General features: G+C 32.4%; 1 protein-coding gene across 6 annotated transcripts in view; it reads right to left on the reverse strand.

Annotated features, from left to right (window-relative positions):
• Nucleotides 1-19,543, reverse strand: part of FSTL5 (follistatin like 5) — an 812,423-nt gene that overhangs the window by 114,216 nt on the left and 678,664 nt on the right. For 4 of the 6 annotated variants that reach the window (XM_005556203.4, XM_005556206.4, XM_005556201.4 and 1 more), the window contains one exon: nt 4,967-4,993. The exons of the other annotated variants lie outside the window; for them this stretch is intronic. In XM_005556203.4, the coding sequence (XP_005556260.3) occupies nt 4,967-4,993 (27 nt within the window). The remainder of the gene's footprint in view (nt 1-4,966; nt 4,994-19,543) is intronic. 6 annotated transcript variants of the gene reach the window in all.

Raw genomic sequence — 19,543 nt, forward strand, 5'->3', positions numbered from 1 at the left:
TCTTTTTTAGGCCCTGTTAATCCAGGAAGTGGGCACCATCTGACCACTATGTATATTGGCCAGAGTGATATTATATAAAACCAGTCCTTTTGAGTAAATATACAATCTCCTTAACTTCTAAAGGTGTACTGAAAAAAACTGAACGGACATCTTCATTATTAACTTCACACACTAATTAGCAGGGCAAATGTTATAATATAATAGAATATTTGTTCGCATTATAAATGGCATTGGTTGCAATCATATATAATTATATCTATGCACACCATGTGTATCACACATGCATGTATATAATTTAAGCCAATGTCATCATATGCCTGTATGTACATGTGCACATGTATAGATATCGTTGCTAATGGATACCGCTTGCAAGATCACATTTTTTATTTAAAAATTGTAAAATGATTTAGAAAGCTTAGATTGACTTAAGTTTTTGGCAGACAGGTTAGTGAAATGGCCAGTGGAAATAACAACTGATTGATTGTGATTTAATTTAACTGGCATCGTGTACTAGCCATTAAAAGCACAGTCTTCCCCTCCACCCAAATGCTATGACTAAATCTCATGTATTCAGAAGACTTATTCTGCAAAAAGTATTTTTCTTTTTATTTATTTTATATTATTACTTTTGTAGGCTCTGTTATTTTTGAGACAGGATATTGCTCTGTCACTCAATCTGGACAGTGGTGTGGGTGGCATAGAGGGCAGTGGAGTGATCACTGCAGCCTTAAGCTCCAGAGCTCAGGAGATCCTCCCACCTCAGTCTTCTGAGTAGCTGTGATTACAGGCATGAGCCATCAAGCCCGGCTAATTTTTTTTTTTTTTAATTTTTTGTAGAGACAGGTTTTTGCTATGTTGCCTAGGCTATTCTCAAACTCCTGGCCTCAAGCAATCTTCCCTCTTCGGCCTCCGAAATTGCTAGGATTAAAGGTATCAGCCACCACATCTTGACCTTTTTGATTTTAAATATTATTTCAGTATTATTTTGAGGTAGTAATTGTTTTATTTGTTTTAGTTCCACAGGTTTTTGTGGAACAGGTGGTATTTGGTTACATGAGTAAGTTCTTTAGTGGTGATTTGTGAGATTTTGGTGCACCCATCTCCCAAGCAGTATACACTGAACCCAGTTTGTAGTCTTCTACTTTTTTTCTGTAAAAAAATAGTTATACCAGAGGTTTTTGAACCACACTTAGTAGCCGTATATTCTTCTGTATTTCCCAACCTCCCTGGCAGTGTGGTAATGAAATTTTTTGTGGGTAATGAAATTTTTAAATAATTTTAGGCTGAAGAAGCTAAGCTGGCCTGTTTTTAAATCTGTTTTCCCCCAACTGGATGACACTGGAAACCTTGTATTACAGATTATGAAACTAATCATGAAGTGTAATGTAATGTATTAACTTTGGTGTACAATTTCACTCCATTTCTATTTGTATTTTTTTTGGTTCAGTGTTAGCCCAACTAAATAGTGATTTATTTTAAATGTTTCTATAACATATTTTTGTGTGAATAGATACATAAATATTTATAAAGAATAAAAAGGCAATTTTCCTGAATATGAAACTTTTTTTCTGCCTTTAAGTTATTCAAATATATGAAGCCGGTGTTTCCCAAAGTATGTTGTATTCTACTCAATATTGATCCTGGGGATATTCATCAAAGTAATTCATGTGCTAATAAATTTTAAAAATTCCATGTTATATACTGACTCATCCCAAACCTCTCTTTGGAGATTGAAACTAGCATATGTAAAATTTATTAAATCCTTCAATGAATCAAATAATTTAAATTAGTGTCATTCAGTGCCTATATGATCCAAAACATATATTATAAACTTAGACCTCATAACATAAACTAATTACCCACAAAATAAACATTAGAAAATACTTTATTAAATTATATTTAATTATAAATATCATAAATATACTGAAAATGAAAACCAATCACACTGAATATTGTAATGTGTATGTAAAATACATATTAATGCATATATATTTATATGTATTATATCTATTATTTAATATATAGTAAAACTACTTTTCGGTAAGAATGGTTCACGCTTGAACCTTCTAGATTGAAAGTTTCTTTAGAGCAGATATTAGATCTTATTCATCTATGAATTTCCAATGTTTTCAAAGTGTTTTAATTTAATATGCTCTTTAAAACATTTGTTAACAAGTAAGTGAGATATTTCCTCTATTAATATTGTCATTTTATACTCCTGTAAAACATAAAGATTAGTAGAAAAGCTGAAAGTGGAACCCAGAGATGTAGAGGACATTGCGTTCCAAGATTATATATTGACGAGATTGGTAAGACAATGCATATTAAATGCAGTTAAATTTATTTAGATTACAAACTCTTCACTAGATTCTGATGCTCATGTTTTAAAAAATAATTTTATAATTATTAATGTAAAAATAACATAGGTTTACCATTTATAGATGAGTTAAATGGCATTATGGGAGAAACGATCATTTCAACTCTTTCCATTATTGGCCCCAAACGACTTACATTCTATGGTTCTATAATTTGTTCTCTCTGAGATAGATTTTTCTTCGCTATGATAAAGAGGTAAATATATAAATATAAAACACTGCTAGAATGAAAATAAAAGTGTATCTCAGAAATATGTAGTTCATATTTGTTTTATTCTAAATTATAAAAATGGAGAGAATTTTCTTAGAAAATTTAGTTACCTATAATTTTAATTATTTGTATGAGATACTTATACCCAATGATGGGGTTCCATGATTCCTCAAGCCAGTCTATTTTCTCTGGTCACCATTATTACTATTAGTACATGCAATCATTTTTATTGTAATGCCTTGACAATAATTGCGGCATTATAAAATAACTTACAGATGTCTATGAATCAAAATCAAATATGCTGTCTTCTTTGATCTATTTTTAAAATGCTTCCTATTACAAGAAACAAGTACTCTTATGATAACTGTATATAGAAAAAAAGACTTTAATAATTTACCCAAAGACACACACTTGTTTTATGTGACTTCAAGTATCTGCAAAATATACCATATATCTATTTTTGTCAAGCACATTTTATGTGTCAAATGAAACAGTGACTCATAAGAACATTATTCTTGATGGAGAATAATTACTGAGGGTATAAATTTCCAAAAACTAATAGAATACCTTTTTAGAGAGAAAATAATGTGGTTTTATATAATGAATTTCATCATGATTTTAATTAATTTGGAAGCTTCTATTCTATACTTTTGAGGGTGGCCTGGAGTGTTGTTATTATGTATTAAAAATTACTACAAACTAATAATGTTCATGGTGGTTATCGAAGTTAATACATAAGAAAAAGTTGTTCCATATACTTTAAATTGATTTACATAGCACAGATTTGTGAGGTGAGTGCCAACTCTATTTCAAATATTGTATTGGAAGCATCTGACTCAGCAAGGTAAAATAACTCATCCAAATTTTCCCAGCAATTAACCATCAGAGCCAGATCTGTAGTATTTGGTCTCTGACTCGTTAGGTGTTATTCCTTCCATTACAATGATAAAATAAAATCAATTTTTAAAATGCTCAGAGAACTCTTGCCCAGAGGGAAGACAATATAATTAAATGTGTTTAATAGATATTATCACGCTTGTAATCTCAGCACTTTGGGAGGCTGAGGAGGGCAGATCACCTGAGGTCAGGAGTTCGTGACCAGCCTTGTCAACATGGTGAAACCCTGTCTCTACTAAAAACACAAAAATTAGCCAGGCATGGTGGCGGGCCCTGTAACCCCAGCTACTCTGGAGGCTAAGGCAGGAGAACTGCTTGAACCCTGGAGGTGGAGGTTGCAGTGAGTCGGGATCGCACCATTGAACTCCAGCCTGGGCAACAAGAGTGAAACTCCATCTCAAATAAATAAATATATAAATAAGTAAGTACTGATACGTCAAGACTACTTTCATTAACGACTGAATTATTATATTTAAAGTTGAAATATTTGAAGTGGAATAAAAATGAAGGGTATAGTTACATTGGAACTTCTTTAATAAACCCAGGTTTTAATGGAGCTCATGCAAAATATTTAAGGAGCAACAAGTTCTAAGAGAGAAAAAAGAAAGTAAGTGGACTGCTTCATCCTTGAGTACAGAATTGAGATGGCTAAATTCCAGAATTACTTGAGGCTTTGAGACTGACTTTCACAGGGTACAGTGACTTGGGTTCCTATAGGAAGCTATAATCAGGGAAGAGAAATTTTGTCTAAGGTGGGTTGTGAAGACAATTTTTGGCCATTGCTCACCAGGAGTGTAATGATGACTTTTAGACATTTTTCTCTTAATTTCATTTAATCACAATTGATGGACTATTTAAGTACCTGGGCAAACGCATTCTTCCCAGCCTTTGTGACTAGATGAAGAAAACCAATAACAATTGCAATAATATATGAAAATGGATACTGTTTATTGAGTGCTGATAATAACTAAAGAACTGATAACAACCCTACTGAGTATTAACAACTACTATACTCCTTTTTGTGATAAGAAGATTGTGCAGGGTAACTTGCCCTATTGTTTGTAAACCTGAGAGACTACATTTGAATCCAGGCCCTTCAAATGTAACCCAGATTTTAATATAATTTATTATATTCCCTTGATAAGGCACAGTTTTTATAAATATTCTTACTCTATGTTAATCAGAGTTTATTATGTAAATTATGTTTAACTGAGATTGTTTTTATTTCTTTAATGTAATTTTATACTCTTAAAGCATTTCAATATATCACAATGAAACTTTCTGGTTATGTATCAGTAATTAAGCTGATGAGAAGTGATAAATGTGTAATGGTAGCAGGTTTACACAAGAATATTGAAATACTATCAACTGAAATATTGAATCAAAATAAAAAAGGTAATTAATGATACAAAAGATAATCAACAAATCTAATAATAATCAAGCAAAATTGTCACAACAACGTAAAAATAATTCAACTTAGTACCTTCTTCTCTCCATAATATGTTAGCTACTGCAGCATGTTGAAAGAAAAAGAAAAAGAAAAATGAGTAAAGAGAGCTTTTGCTATATAGTAATATAAATATTATTAAAGAGGTCAAAGTATCTATGATAGAATGTGTATATAAACATAGTGAAGTTAATTCAGTGAGCTACTTCAAATTAACAAAACAATAGCATGTTGGAATTAACTAATAATGCTTTGTACATTTTTTGATATAGACAATTCTTATTTGGAATACAGATTTTGTTAATAAACAAAGAACATTTTACTCTGCATTAAAAAAAACAGGAAGCTTAAGTTAGTTTAATTGAAATGTATTTTTAGAGCAAGTTTTGGTAGTTAAAACTATTAGACTGACAGTTTAAGCTACTAATAGAAAAAGTTATACTCTTAAATCTTGCAATAATCACAATATATAATATTTTTACATAATATGAAATATTCCTGAACAAGAAGAGTTCTTGTAAATCCAGGATCTTGAACACCAAATTGGACTATTTTTAAGGAGTATATATTTTTACTGTTTTAAAACAGACAGAAATAGATCTAAGTATACTTTGCTTCTTTCAGTACATATTGAATTGTTCTTGAACAACAGGTTTTAAAAATATTATATAGTGACTTAATCAGTAAAGAGCTAATATATTAAGATAGAAATTAAGAAAAAAATCCAATTGAAATTATTCTGAAGGAGATGCCTGCCTCTTTAATAATTCAAAGTTACAATAACACTACAAGTTCTTAAAGCAAAATCATAAAAGTGTAACTAATAGAAAATCCCATACACAGCAATTACTTCCAGCAGTTTGACCGTATTAAAACTTAATGACTTTTTTTTTTTTCAACTGAACCCACATGTGTATGTTTCAGAGCCAAGAATGAAGCCTAGCACTCCTCACTTAGGCTTAAGGCCCGAGTCATGCAGTTTTCAGCATCTGCTATATTTCTTAAAAAAATTAATTATTAATGGTAAACATTTACAATTTTTAGTTTTTTAATTCCTTAATGGCATTTATTCAAACTTAAATACATGATGTGTGCATTCCTGTAGCACATTTTGTGCTGTTGTTCTTATGCCTGCAGTGCACTTTGAACAAATAAGAAAAAAGTATAACTTTCAATTATGAGATGAATAAGTTCTGAACATGTAATGTACAATGTGGGTGGTGATGGATGTGTTAATTGTGATAATCATTACATAATATATACATCATCTTTTCATCTTAAACATATTCAATCTTTGTCAACTAAATATGTTATAAAATGATAAAAGGACAAATCCTATTCTCAAGGAGAGGTTATAGACACAGGAGGAAAGAGAACCATGAAAATAGAAATAAACATGTAATAAATGAGGGGGAAGAAGCAAATTTCAAATTCAGCAAATGTAGACAAGACAGAATGATCATCTATGAAAAGAGGTTGGATACTGGAGGGACAGTTTCATTGAGATGCGGATGCACAAGAAATGTAATATTACCAAAGCTTTCAAGAGTGCTGTGTGGTGTAGGGGGCTAGAGAGGTTATTCCACACATGACGGAAAGAAAATATGTTCAAGGTATATCAACCAGAAACATCAGAACATGTTGAGAGAACGTGTCAAATAATTTGGTATATTTGGCGTGTAAGACTGGTTTAAAAAGATAAAGCTGGATAATTTATTCATGATAAAATCAAGTAAGTCTGCACACACAATGCAAAAGAAATGGACTTTTTTGTAGTTTTAGGAAAGGTTGAACTATGATTAGTCTTATACTTCTTTCTCTGGCCTATAAAAAAACAACAAAGCATGTATTTCCTTATTCTCCCTCCACTCACTTACTACCAATTGAGTACCTAGCATGTGTTAAATGCATTCAGCACTACCATACACAGGTTAGAACAGGCAATCTCTGTGCCCATAGAGCCTATATTCTAATCGGGCAGACAAAAAGTAATCAAATGATGACAGAAAAAAATTCAAAGTTATGAATTTAGTGTGTTATAGAAGAGAAAAACATAGTAATGTGAATGCATTTGTTGGGTGGATTAGACATTGTTAAACAGGGCGAACTTCTCTAATTATGATCAAGGTGAAGTGTAAGAAATAAGTAAGAATAAACTAAGTGAAGGGTATGATTCAATTTCCAGATAGAAAAAAAAGCATGTGAAAAATTCTAGTGGCATATCAAAGCATCATTATTTTAAAGGAGTAAGGACATTAGAACTAAGGACAGAGACATTTTTAAGATTGGCAGTCATTTAGGAATAAATACCAAAAAATACAGACTTTGTAATACTAATATCAGATAAGATAAAATTCAAGGCCCTACATACTGAATTTAAAATTACATAAGCTGAAACATAGTATGAAAATAGGAGACAGAAACTGTTAAGGTTGGATGTAAAATAAATAAATCCACAATCATGCTGTTTCTTTAACATATCACTCTCAGTATTTGAAAAATGAAGAAAAATAAAGACAAAGTTTCAAAAATACAATTATCAAGATTGAATTACGGTATTTACAATGATTGTTTTACTACACAAACAGAAAGCATTTGCCAGTTTTATTGACAGATCTACAAGGGTGGCCACAAAGGAAACCACAAAACAAAAAGCCTGGTTCTACTCTGCAAATATGTTCCAGTAAGCAGAGATTGTTTCTGCATTTTCAGACAACAAAGTAAACAGGCAAATATACAAATCTTCAAACCCACAAAATTCATCAATAAATTGAATATTTTTAAAAACCAAATATAACCACAATTTATATAAAACATAACAAAAAAAGAAAATTAACGATGTGGGCCCAAAGAGTGTTAGAAAAAGGATAATGCATGGACTGAACTGAAGCACTACTGACCAAACAAGACAGACAGACAGAGAGAGAGAGACAGGAAGAGGAGGAGGAGGAGAAAGAGGGCCTTTTGATGGGTCGGGGGGAGTAGGGAGAGGGTCAGGAAAAATAACTAATGGGTATTTGGCTTAATACCAGGGTGATTCCTCAAAGACCTAAAAAAAAGAAAAACTGTTTGACACCGCAATCCCATTACTGAGTATATACCCAAATGTATATAAATGTATATAAATCATTCCATTATAAAGACACATGCACACATATATTCATTGCAGCACTATTCGCAATAGCAAAGATATGGAATCAACCTAAATGCCCATCAATGGTAGATTGGGTAAAGAAAATGTGGAATATGTATACCATGGAATACTATGCAGCCATCAAAAATAATGGAATCATGTCCTTTGCAGGAACTTGAATGGAGCTGGAGGCCATTATCCTTAGCAAACTAATGCAGGAACAGAAAAAGAAATACCACATGTTCTCACTTATAAGTGGGAGTTAAATGGTGAGAACACATGGAGACATAAAAGAGAATACACTGAGGCCTACTGGAGTATGGTGGATAGGAGGAGGGAGAATATAAAGAAAAGTAACTCATGGGCACTAGATTAATACCTGGATGATGAAGTAATCTGTACAACTAACCCCCATGACACACATTTACCTATGTAACAAATCTGAATATGTACCCCTGAACTTAAAATTTTAACAAAAAGAGATTAATTTAATACATCATATTAGTTTGTCAGTTAAGGACTGTCAATATAATTTAACCAAATAAAAATGCAATCTGATAAAATACATAGCATATTACTAAGTATAATATAAATTCTCTTAGTAAACTAATGAACTAAGAATAGAGTTTTTTTATTAATTTAAATAACAAATTTAAATTAATAAATAAATTAATAAAAAACTAACATATGCCAGAATAATAAATAAGTGATCATCAATGGATGATTGGATAAAGAATGTATTACACACACACACACACACACACACACACACACACACACACACACCATGGAATACTACTCAGTCATAAAAGGAAATGAAATCTTGTCTTTTGCAGTAACATGGATGGAACCACAGGCCAGTATCCTAAATGAAATAACCCAGAAACAGAAATTCAAATATTGAATATTCTCACTTACAAGTGAGAGCTAGAAAATGAGTACACATGGACATAAAAAATAAATAATAGACATTAGTGGTAGGGTTGGAAATGGGCAAGGAATAAAAGGTGACATATTGGGTACAATGTTTACTATTCAGGTTACAATTACACTAAAAGTCTAGACTTCACCACTAGGCAATAGATCCATGTAACAAAACTGCACTTGTACTCCCTAAATCTTTAAAAGTGAATTTTTAAAAATAGATAAATTACTAAATGGAGAATCAAAATATTGAATTATGATTATTTAAAATGAATTTTTCATGGGTTGAGCAATTCATTAATCTAAGAAACAAATATAAATTGTATAGATAGTATAAATAGAAGACAATCAAAATTTGAAGTCAAAATGAGTCACAAAAGATTAAAGTAAAAGTACAAATGAAGTTCATAAGATCTATTATTTAGCAAGATACAAGATAAATATCCAATTTCTATATTTTTCTTCTGTAAGAATAAGATGCAAAATAAAATTTTGTTTACAATAGCTTAAAAGCATAATATATTGATGGTTTACTAGAATATAGAAATTGTAGAAAATTAAATGTAACAGCCACTAAAAATAAGCTAGATGGGAATATAAACTATTCCTAGATGGAGGTAACAAATACTGTGTAGATAAAATGTATTCTGCAATTAGTTAACTTAAAAATCATATATATTGTTACTGTCTTTTTAAAACATATTCCATTTTATATACAAAGTTAGAACGTGTATTAAATTTAAAAATACCTCAAATTTAATTGTCCTGGTATAATAATACATTCTCTCTTTGTTTGCTTGGGAGTTGGTTGTTTTTTGCCCAGGCTGGAGTGGAATGGCGAGATCTCAGCTCACTGCCATCTCCACGCACTGGGTTCAAGAGATTCTCCTACCTCAGCCTCTTGAATAGCTGGGATTACAGGCTCCCGCCACCACATCCAGCTTTTTTTTCTTTTTCTTTTTCTTTTTTTTTTTTTTGTATTTTTAGTAGAGATGGGATTTCACCATGTTGTTCAGGCTGGTCTCAAACTCCTGACCTGAGGTGATCCACCCACCTTGGCCTCCCAGAGTGCTAGGATTACAAGCATATAATGCATTTTTTCATGTCTTTTCATTATTTTTCTGATTTTCATATAAATGCCTACATATATGGAAATGTATCTGATAAAATATATAAATATATGATATATAAATATAATTTTCCATGCCTTTTATTCATTTGTTATAACATGCCTAATCCAGCCTTTATACATGGTTTTAAATAGTTTCATCATATGAATTTCTGCTTTTTAAACATATTATGATTTACTTCTTTATTAATTCTAACCTAGTACCAATATCAGAGGCTAGCATAAGTAATAGAAGCTCAATAAATATCATTGACATTTATCAGTCATACAGGGGTGTGTGTGTGTGTGTGTGTGTGTGCACGCGCGCGCGTGTGTGTGTATGTGATTACTGTGATGACCATCCCACTAAGTAGTTATTTCCAGTAGTACATGTCCCTGCAAGTGGTATGAGAACCTTTAAAACATTTGATATGCGTCAGGTTGATTTCCAAAAGATTGTTACCAGCATCACTAGCAATCTGTGAAGTTATTCATTTCGAACACTTCAGGTGAACTATTATTGTATGCATGTGTGTGTGTGCATGACCGTGTGAACAAGTTTACTAAATGTGAATATATATATGTGTTATATATATAAATTAAAATCATAATGTATTATATATTACATTTGTAAATATATATTAGTTTGGTTATCAGTGATATTGAATATATTTGGAAATATTTGGAGAAAACTTTTACCTTCTGCTTATCTCCTCAGCTCCTTGTTTCTATTAGGGTGTTGCCATACATACATTTTACATTTTTAACAGCTGCTTATATATTGGAATGGCTTTGTTTCACCACATTAATTTATCCTTTAGACAATAAAAACAGCTACATATAATAAATTCAGGCTTAAATATGCCACTACTGTGATATATATATGTGTGTGAATTTATTATATGTAAATATATATATTTACATATTTTTATCTATGTCCTTAGTATGTGTGTGTATTTATACACACACAAAGTATATATGTATAGTGAATTTATTATATGTAATTTATTATATATATTTACACATATATAAATATATTTACATATAATAAATTATATATACTTACATATAATAAATTATAGATACACACACTAAGTATATATGTATAGTGAATTTATTATATGTAAATATATACATACATACACACGCACACACACACACTCTTACACTTGTTTTTTTCCTCAATGTCCTTAGGATAGCACATAGGGGCTTCCATGATATGTCCTTGTCATCTTCAATTCACATTCCAAACATCAAGACTTTTTGAATCTCTTTATTTTAAGGGATATCCTTACCAGAAATCTCCACCTAGTTTTCTCTCCAGTCACCTTTTAAGGCCCACGCTCTGTTGCCCAGGCTGGAGTATAGTGACGTGATCTCTGCTCAGTGCAACCTCCACTTTCCAGGTTCAAGTGATTCTTGTGCCTCAGCCTCTTGAGTAGCTGGGATTACCGGTGTGTGCCACCACACCTGGCTAATTTTTATATTTTTCATAGAGATGGGGCTTCACCATGTTGGCCAGACTGGTCTCGAACTCTTGACCTCAGGTAATCTGCCTGCCTCAGCTTCCCAAATTGTTGGGATTACAGGCATGAGCTACCATGCCTGGCCGACCCAGCTTAGTTTTTACACTATAGTTAGTTTGTCTGGAACCAAGACTTTGGACTAAAGAACCTTTCCTTTCACACATGGAGCTCTGTGAAACAACTAATGTACTCAATATACAATAAAAATTATCTGCTTTGGTATCTTTTATTCATAATTGAACAATAAAACTGTCAAAGTTATAAACCACTTAATTTAATATGTATTCACTACATAACTGAAATGTAAAGTTTTTTTTGAAGATAATATACACCTTATAATGAAAATGTGGCTCAGTGGAATAGATGGCTGACAGGAGTGACTGAAATCTTTATTAGTGCTTTTTAGCAAATTGCCTTATTTTCTATGTTAGAATCTTACACTTACTTTCAAAGTGATAGATCTCATATTAAATATGCTTTCACTGTAAAGAAATGTATGTGGAGAGCTGAATGATGTTATATAAGCAACAGCAATAAGGTAGTTACCTACATAACGGCATGCTGTACTATGCAGAGCTACTTTTCTTGGCTATTCATGTGCAAATCATCTGAATTTTATATTAAATGTATGTATGTATATATATATATATATATATATATATATATATATATATATATATATATATATTTTGCTTGTGCTTCTCCTTGCTGAAAGTTTCAGGTTTTCACCATTGCAAATCATTTTTTGATAAAGTGAATTTATATAATGATAACATTTAAAGTAGACGTTTTATTGACTGCTTTCTTTTTGGATTTAAGAAACTGACTTAACTTCAGCAGGCAAATAAAAAAGGGCAACCTTTAAAGAAAAATTTGGATAAAATGTAATCTGTAAAAATGTATGGATACTGCTATGGTAGTTGAAATTTCTTTGAATATACATATGGAGAATGAACTAAGACATTTAAACTATGCTATTTTTAGGCTAGAAACATTTGATATGTCAAGTACATTGCCTGTCATATGCCAAATTCAAAGCCACTTTCAAATGAACCTGTCATTCTTTGGAAATTAATTGAAGATGGTTGCCCCCTGCGACCACACAGGGTTTTAACCTAATGTCTTAACATAAGCTGATTAGGCTGTAGTGCCTGGCTTGCATTAGGGTATGCAATACAGAAATTAGCCAGAAAACTGTGGCCTTAATTTTGAAAAAGTGATGAGATGCGATAATCAGATTTTTGGGGGAGGTAACTGGAATCAAGAAATGACACCTGAAAAGCAGAGATCAGAGGGAACAGGAGCATTAAGAATGCATAGCAACAGGCACGATAGCGTGGTATAGTCAGGACTATGGTAACTTGTGACTCAAGAAGGTATGACACGGAAGAAGAGTCCACGCAACCCAGGAGAGAGGCAAGAAAAGTCAGAAGCTGTCTACGTAATGCAGGTTTCCGTGTTCTGAATGTGGATGCATCTCTGACTGCTTCACATTGCCAGTTTCAAGTTCACCTCAGTTTTCAAATAATCCATTACTCAATCAAACAATATAAGTCTACTCCTGACAATCAAATTAGTCTCATTGAATCCACGACAAGGTAAGAATTGTTGTTAGGTCAAAAGACTAAAGCCACCACAGAAATAAACAAATAAAAACAGCATCCATCTTTCCTTCCTTCCAATGACAAACCAAGCAAACAGAAAGTATGCAGTGGTTACATCATAGTATGTAACAAATTGTCTCAAACTTAGTGGCTTAAAACAACAATAAACATTTATGGTCTTCGCAAATATAGCTTGGCTGGGAGGGTTCTTGCTCAGTGTATTTCATGAGGTTACATTCATCTGAAGGCTTGTCTTCGGCTGGAAGATCCACTTCTTAGGGGCTCATTTATGTGACTGGCAATTTGGTGCTGGTGGTTAGCAGGAGGCCTCAGTTTTTTACTCCCTGGGCTTCTGCCCAAGGCTGCTTAAGTGTCCTCACATTCTGTCAATGGGTTTCTCCCAGAATGTGTGATTCAAAACATTGAGGCAGAGGCCATCATGCCCTTTATAACCTGGTGTCAGAAGAAAGTCACCTTCACCTCCATCCTGCTTTATGTATGATAGAGACATTTACTGTTTCAATGTGGGAAGAGATTGCGAGGGTGTGTATTGCAGGAGATGATGGTAACTAGTTAATCTTGGACACCATAGTCTTAGAGTAAGAAATTGCTAATAAGAAAACATAACCTTCAAAACAACTTTTCTAGCTAACATCCTGCTAGCCAGATTGGCAACACCTAAGCTTCTCATTATATATACATACTAAGCCTACCACTGTCAGAAAGTGACTTGATTTTGATCATTATTCACACAAATGAGTGTGTTTTTTTTACATAATAAATGATAAACAGTGACATAATAAAAGAACAGTGGGTAATTAGCTGCGGAAAAATAGGGAAGAAATGTTGCCTTCTGACTCACTTATACTGTATCATTTTAAGTATGTGGCCAGCAAAGTAACTTCCGTTTTTGGTTTAACTTCTTCATTTAGAAAATATACCATAGGGATAAGACAATTTAAAAATGAAAAGATTATAATATATATTAAGTGCCTGGCACATAATCAGTTGTTCAATAGATGTTGGTTATGCAGCCATATATATCCTAGGTGGAACTCAAGATGATCATACATATAAAGCTAAATTAATAGAAAAGTATCCAAAATAAAACATTGCAAAAAATGTACACCTTAACCTTTAGTTAGGGCTATATAAGAACTCTCCTTATCATTGCAGAGAACAGAATCATTAGAGAAGTAGAAGGCTGCTTAGATATTAATTAGCATATGCTCAAGAAAAAAATTAAGATGGTAAAGGTTTAAAGCTTTCTTTAAAGTTGCTGTAATATACCACAAAAATTTTTTAAAGGACATTATTTCAAATAATTGTATTCCTACTACATATTCTGAGCTCCTCACTGTTTAATATTTATTTAAGTGTATTTGAAATATATAATATATATAGGTTAACATATAAATATAATTGTATTTATAATATAAAATAAAATAGCCCATATTTGAAGGAAATTGACTACTTTAAAACAATATTTATTATCAGGATAAAAATTGCTAGATATTTTGTGAGGGAAATTATAAATTATAACAAAAAACATCAAAGATATTGTATATGCTGCTATGTAGGTATTCTGAGTAAATACATAGTTTATAATTCAACTAAATTGGCTTATCTTTGAAGACATATAGGAGTAAAGACATCCTATACTCTACCATACCAACTAATTATATGTGCTTGGAACAAAGGAAAAACTAACCTAGAACTGAAGTTTTCTTTAAAGTACTTAAAATATATCTTAGTTCTTGAACAAGTTTGTGATAGGGAACCCAGACATCTGCATTATGCAGTAAGAATTTTGATATCAAAAATTGAAGAATTACAGAACAATAATTTCTTTCATAAACAAAGTTTAAACATGGCAGAATTTAGGATCTTGAATTAAAATGTATCCTGGTGATCCTAAGAAGATGGATTAATTGTAGAATTAATTTGCTATTTTATTTATTTGTTAAGTCATCCTGTTGAATCAGAGTATTTGGCACTGGCCAACTCATCTTCAGCCTGGGGTGTCTCTAAATCTTTTATCCTTGGGTATTTTTTCCTTCTCTGTGATTTAATTTTGAAAGTAGCACTTACTCAAAAAAATATTAATCTCCTTGTTTTACTTGCATTAGTAGGGAGGGAATGGCAGCTTCTGCTTAAAATTACCCAATAAGCTCTAGATGTTTTGATCCCAACTCTTCAGTGTTACCACTTACAGTATCTGTTCCCCTAAAAAATTTGATGGATAGGCTTGTAGTTAGTATAATTTACCTATCTTGCTAGATGAATTAAGTGAAACTCATGGTGATTTGAATATTACAAATCAGTTCAATATTTTTAAAGACAGAGGAAAATATTGAAATTATAAAAATGTCTCAAGTCATCCACAGTGTTTTTTTTTCCTGTAATTACTCACATACATCTTATATTAATATTAATACATTAAATCCTCTGGTCATAATGCTACCTGATTTGAAATCTCTATTCTGTCACAAGCCTTAAGTCTTCTTCATATTCTTAAGTGCCTGTAAACCAGTTTGAGAATCACAATTTTTCTCTTTAGTTTAGAAGGAAAAATTAAAGCATAGAAAAGTAACATCAATATCTAAGCCTGGACAAAGAAAAACAGGTTATGAATTTGGAGGTAGTGCCAACATTATTTTATCATTTCTTGTCTTCTTTTTTGAAACATTATTGCTCCTGCTAAGGGCTGTCTCACTAACTCAAATTGTTACAATGGAGAAACACATACTGGAATATGACAAATATGCTTGTTCTCCCCTAGTCCTACCTTCCCTCTCTCTCCTCTTCATTTCAGTCCCCACCCCCATACAATAAGGTTACTATATTAATAAGACAGAGCGATGCCAGCTGTTCTTCCTTCCATTGTCAACACTGAAACAAGGGCAGAACAAGCAACAGATAGCAGCTGCAGTTATTGGCACAGAGAAAAAGAGAATGGGGTCAAAGATGCTCAGCAGAGAAATGACAGAGATAGCAAGAAAATTAGGCCAAGTAGCAGCAGTGTAGCCAACTGTGGCTGTGATAAGAATGAACGTAGGCACTGAAATGTGAGAGCATTTCCAGCTGACACCTTCTGATATCACAGAGACTCCACACACATGTAAACTTTAATTACTGCTCACTCTTGAAAATAAAATGTGGTCAAGAAAGACTTTGATAATAGGATATAAAAAGGCTTTTCCTCCTGTATTATGTAATGTTGATTAAGTATATATATTTACTAATAAAATATATATTTTACTAATAAAAATATATTTTGCTTGTATATATAACTAATAAAATATATATTGTATATATATATAATTTTTTTACTAACATTTCCTTGAAACATATCTTTCCCACACTTACTATACAAGACAAACAGCAAAGAAAAATTATCAGATTAAAAAAAACTATAGATATTAGGCTCTTGGAGAATCTTTCAAACTTGAGGATGAAATGTTTCATGTGAATGTGACATTGTAAAATAATACCTAGATACAAGAATAAACAGTCAAGCGGTTGATTGCCATAGTGCTAATAAAAGTATAAATGATTCCTAAAATATTTGAAGTTTAAAATATTTTTACATTAAATACAAACATAAAATATCTCATTTATTATGTTTTCTAAAATAGTCCTATATCTAGAATATTGTGCTATTATTTTTACCCATTTGAATATGTTTTACCCACTATTTAATACACTTGAGAAAATTTTAAAGCTAATAATCATCGACCTGGAATAATAACAATAATGATAACTAGAAGAAACATTTATGGAGCCCTCATTTTGTGCTAGACATTGCCAAGTATTTTAGAACATTGGATCTACTAAAATTTCACTTGTATAAATGTCTCTAATCAAGTTAATTTCTAAAATAGCTTAATATACAAAAGCAAAATAAAGCAAGCACGTGTTAAAAAGTATAAGAGAGTAATCAAACACTGTATAGTAAGATAATAATGTTCTAAAAGTAAATTGACAAGCAGAACATCTACTTTTTTTAAGTACTACATGAAATATTTTCGGGTTAGTCTCTGTAGCCAAAATTGTCTTTCTGGCCAAATCTGTACCAATCTTATGTATATATAGGCAGGAAGGAAAGGATGCTCAGTGAACCACAAAGGCATGAAAAACGGACAGCAGATTATCTTCTATCTATTATAATAAGTTCTTTCCAGTGTCAGTTTTGCTCCAATTTAATGCTTATAATTTAATAGGCATAAGAGGCCTAAGGCATAATTTAGTCTTTATTTTGATATAATCATATACTATGAAAAATAAGATTTTGTGAATGCACTGCTTTTATTCCTGGAAGTTCACATAGGCTGATAAGCCAGGTAACACTATCTTTTAGGAAATTCTATTGTGCAAAATAATATTCAACAGATGGATAAAGGAAGATAATTGAAAACCCATATTAACTGAATTCCAGCAGCATGGTGTAATGAGTTTCCACAATACATATTTCCCCTTAAGATTAAATAGTAAACTACAAGACAATTTGTCTTATAAACTTTCCTGGGAATTGAAATTTGAATTAAGCCTACCTTGGTAATAAATAAAATACTCAAATGCTTACTATATGTAAAAAATAAAATCCAGCATAAAAATGCTTATTGTAGTAACTCCAGGATAAAAACTAAATAATGAATATGTAGAAAATAACTTTTACCTTTGAAGGGTAAACCGAAAATAAAATTCGAAGGTCCCCAACCATCTGAATGGACTTCCTCCTCAGCCAGGACTCTTAAAATTTAACCTGAGAGGCTGTTTCAGGCCATGATGGGAGATGGGGATGGAACATGCCTCATTATAACCCTCTGACATTAATGTCAACACAGACTTTAAGTCTGGTAAGAAAAATTTTACATCCTATTCTTTCTGAAGCTTGTTAGCTAAAAGCTTCATCTGCATAGTAAAACTTTGGTCTCTAAAACGTCTTATCGCAACCAAGACAGTCCTTTCTATTGATCCCAGGTCTTTAGACAAACTCAACCAACAACCAGAAAATGTTTAAATTTACCTATATAGCCTGGTAACCAACCCCCCTCACCCTGACTTTGAATTGTCCTGCCTTTCTAGAGCAAATCAATGTATTTCTTGAACGTGTTTGATTGATGTCTCATGCCTCCCCAGAATGTATAAAACCTAGCTGTACCCTGACCACCCGGGGAACATGTTCTCTTAACCTCCTGAGGGCTGTGTCACGGCCATGGTCACTCATATTTAGATCAGAATAAATCTCTACAAATATTTTACAGAGTTTGACTCTTTTCACTGACAGAGAAATATAGCTTGTATATGTTTTCTAATTTGGCTGTTTTGCGTTCATACACTTCAATGTCTTTCTTAATCAGATTGTACATCACAATACATTCTCGTCTAGTATTGTAAATATTTTTATAATCATATGTTACACAAAGTTAACCAAACCCATCATGTATTAATATTTCCTGGCCCGGACGTGGTGGCTCAAACCTGTAATCCCAGCACTTTGGGAGGCCAAGATGGGTGGATCATGAGGTCAGGAGATCGAGACCATCCTAGCTAACATGGTGAAACTCCGTCTCTGCCAAAAATACAAAAATTAGCCGGAGGTGGTGGCAGGCAGACGCCTGTAATACCAGCTACTAGGGAGGCTGAGGCAGGAGAATCGCTTGAACTTGGAAGGGGGAGGTTGCCGTAAGCCGAGATCACGCCACTGCACTCTAGCCTGGGCAACAGAACGAGACTCTGTCTCAAAAAAAGAAAAAAAAAAATGTCCTGGATGTTTCCTAGGCTTGATATTCTCTTAAATCTCCAGCTATGGAAGTGTCACTACAACCATCAAAGATCAGCTCAATGTTCATTACCTCAATAGAGACGACTTGTTTCTGTGTCTGCAGTCTCATCTCGCCTCGCTTATGTGCATATAACAGCAATTATTTTATTCTACTATGTATTATTGTTGCCCTTCACTCCTACCTGCACTCAACTTCCTTTCTGAAAGAAGGACTTCAAGAATTTCTGAAAATAGAGAATTGATGTATTCAGTGTTGACCACATGCTAGCCACCTGTTTCTTTGTTCCTCAAGAAATCCTGAAAAGGTGAAAGCATAAATGAACAAACCCATTGTTCTCTGTGGAATTTTTATTCTCCTAACCATAAAAGCTCTTAGTCACCTTCCAAACGATGTAAATTACTCTCTTCTAATGTACAATTAAGAAATAGTTAAGTCAAGGGTAATACTCCCTTGGTATTCACTTACTTTGTAACGTAATTAGCTTTACACACATTTGAATTACAGAAGTCAAATAATTATAGCCATTTCA

This window comes from Macaca fascicularis, chromosome 5 (assembly GCF_037993035.2).
Source record: "Macaca fascicularis isolate 582-1 chromosome 5, T2T-MFA8v1.1".
Classification (NCBI taxonomy): Eukaryota; Metazoa; Chordata; class Mammalia; order Primates; family Cercopithecidae; genus Macaca; species Macaca fascicularis.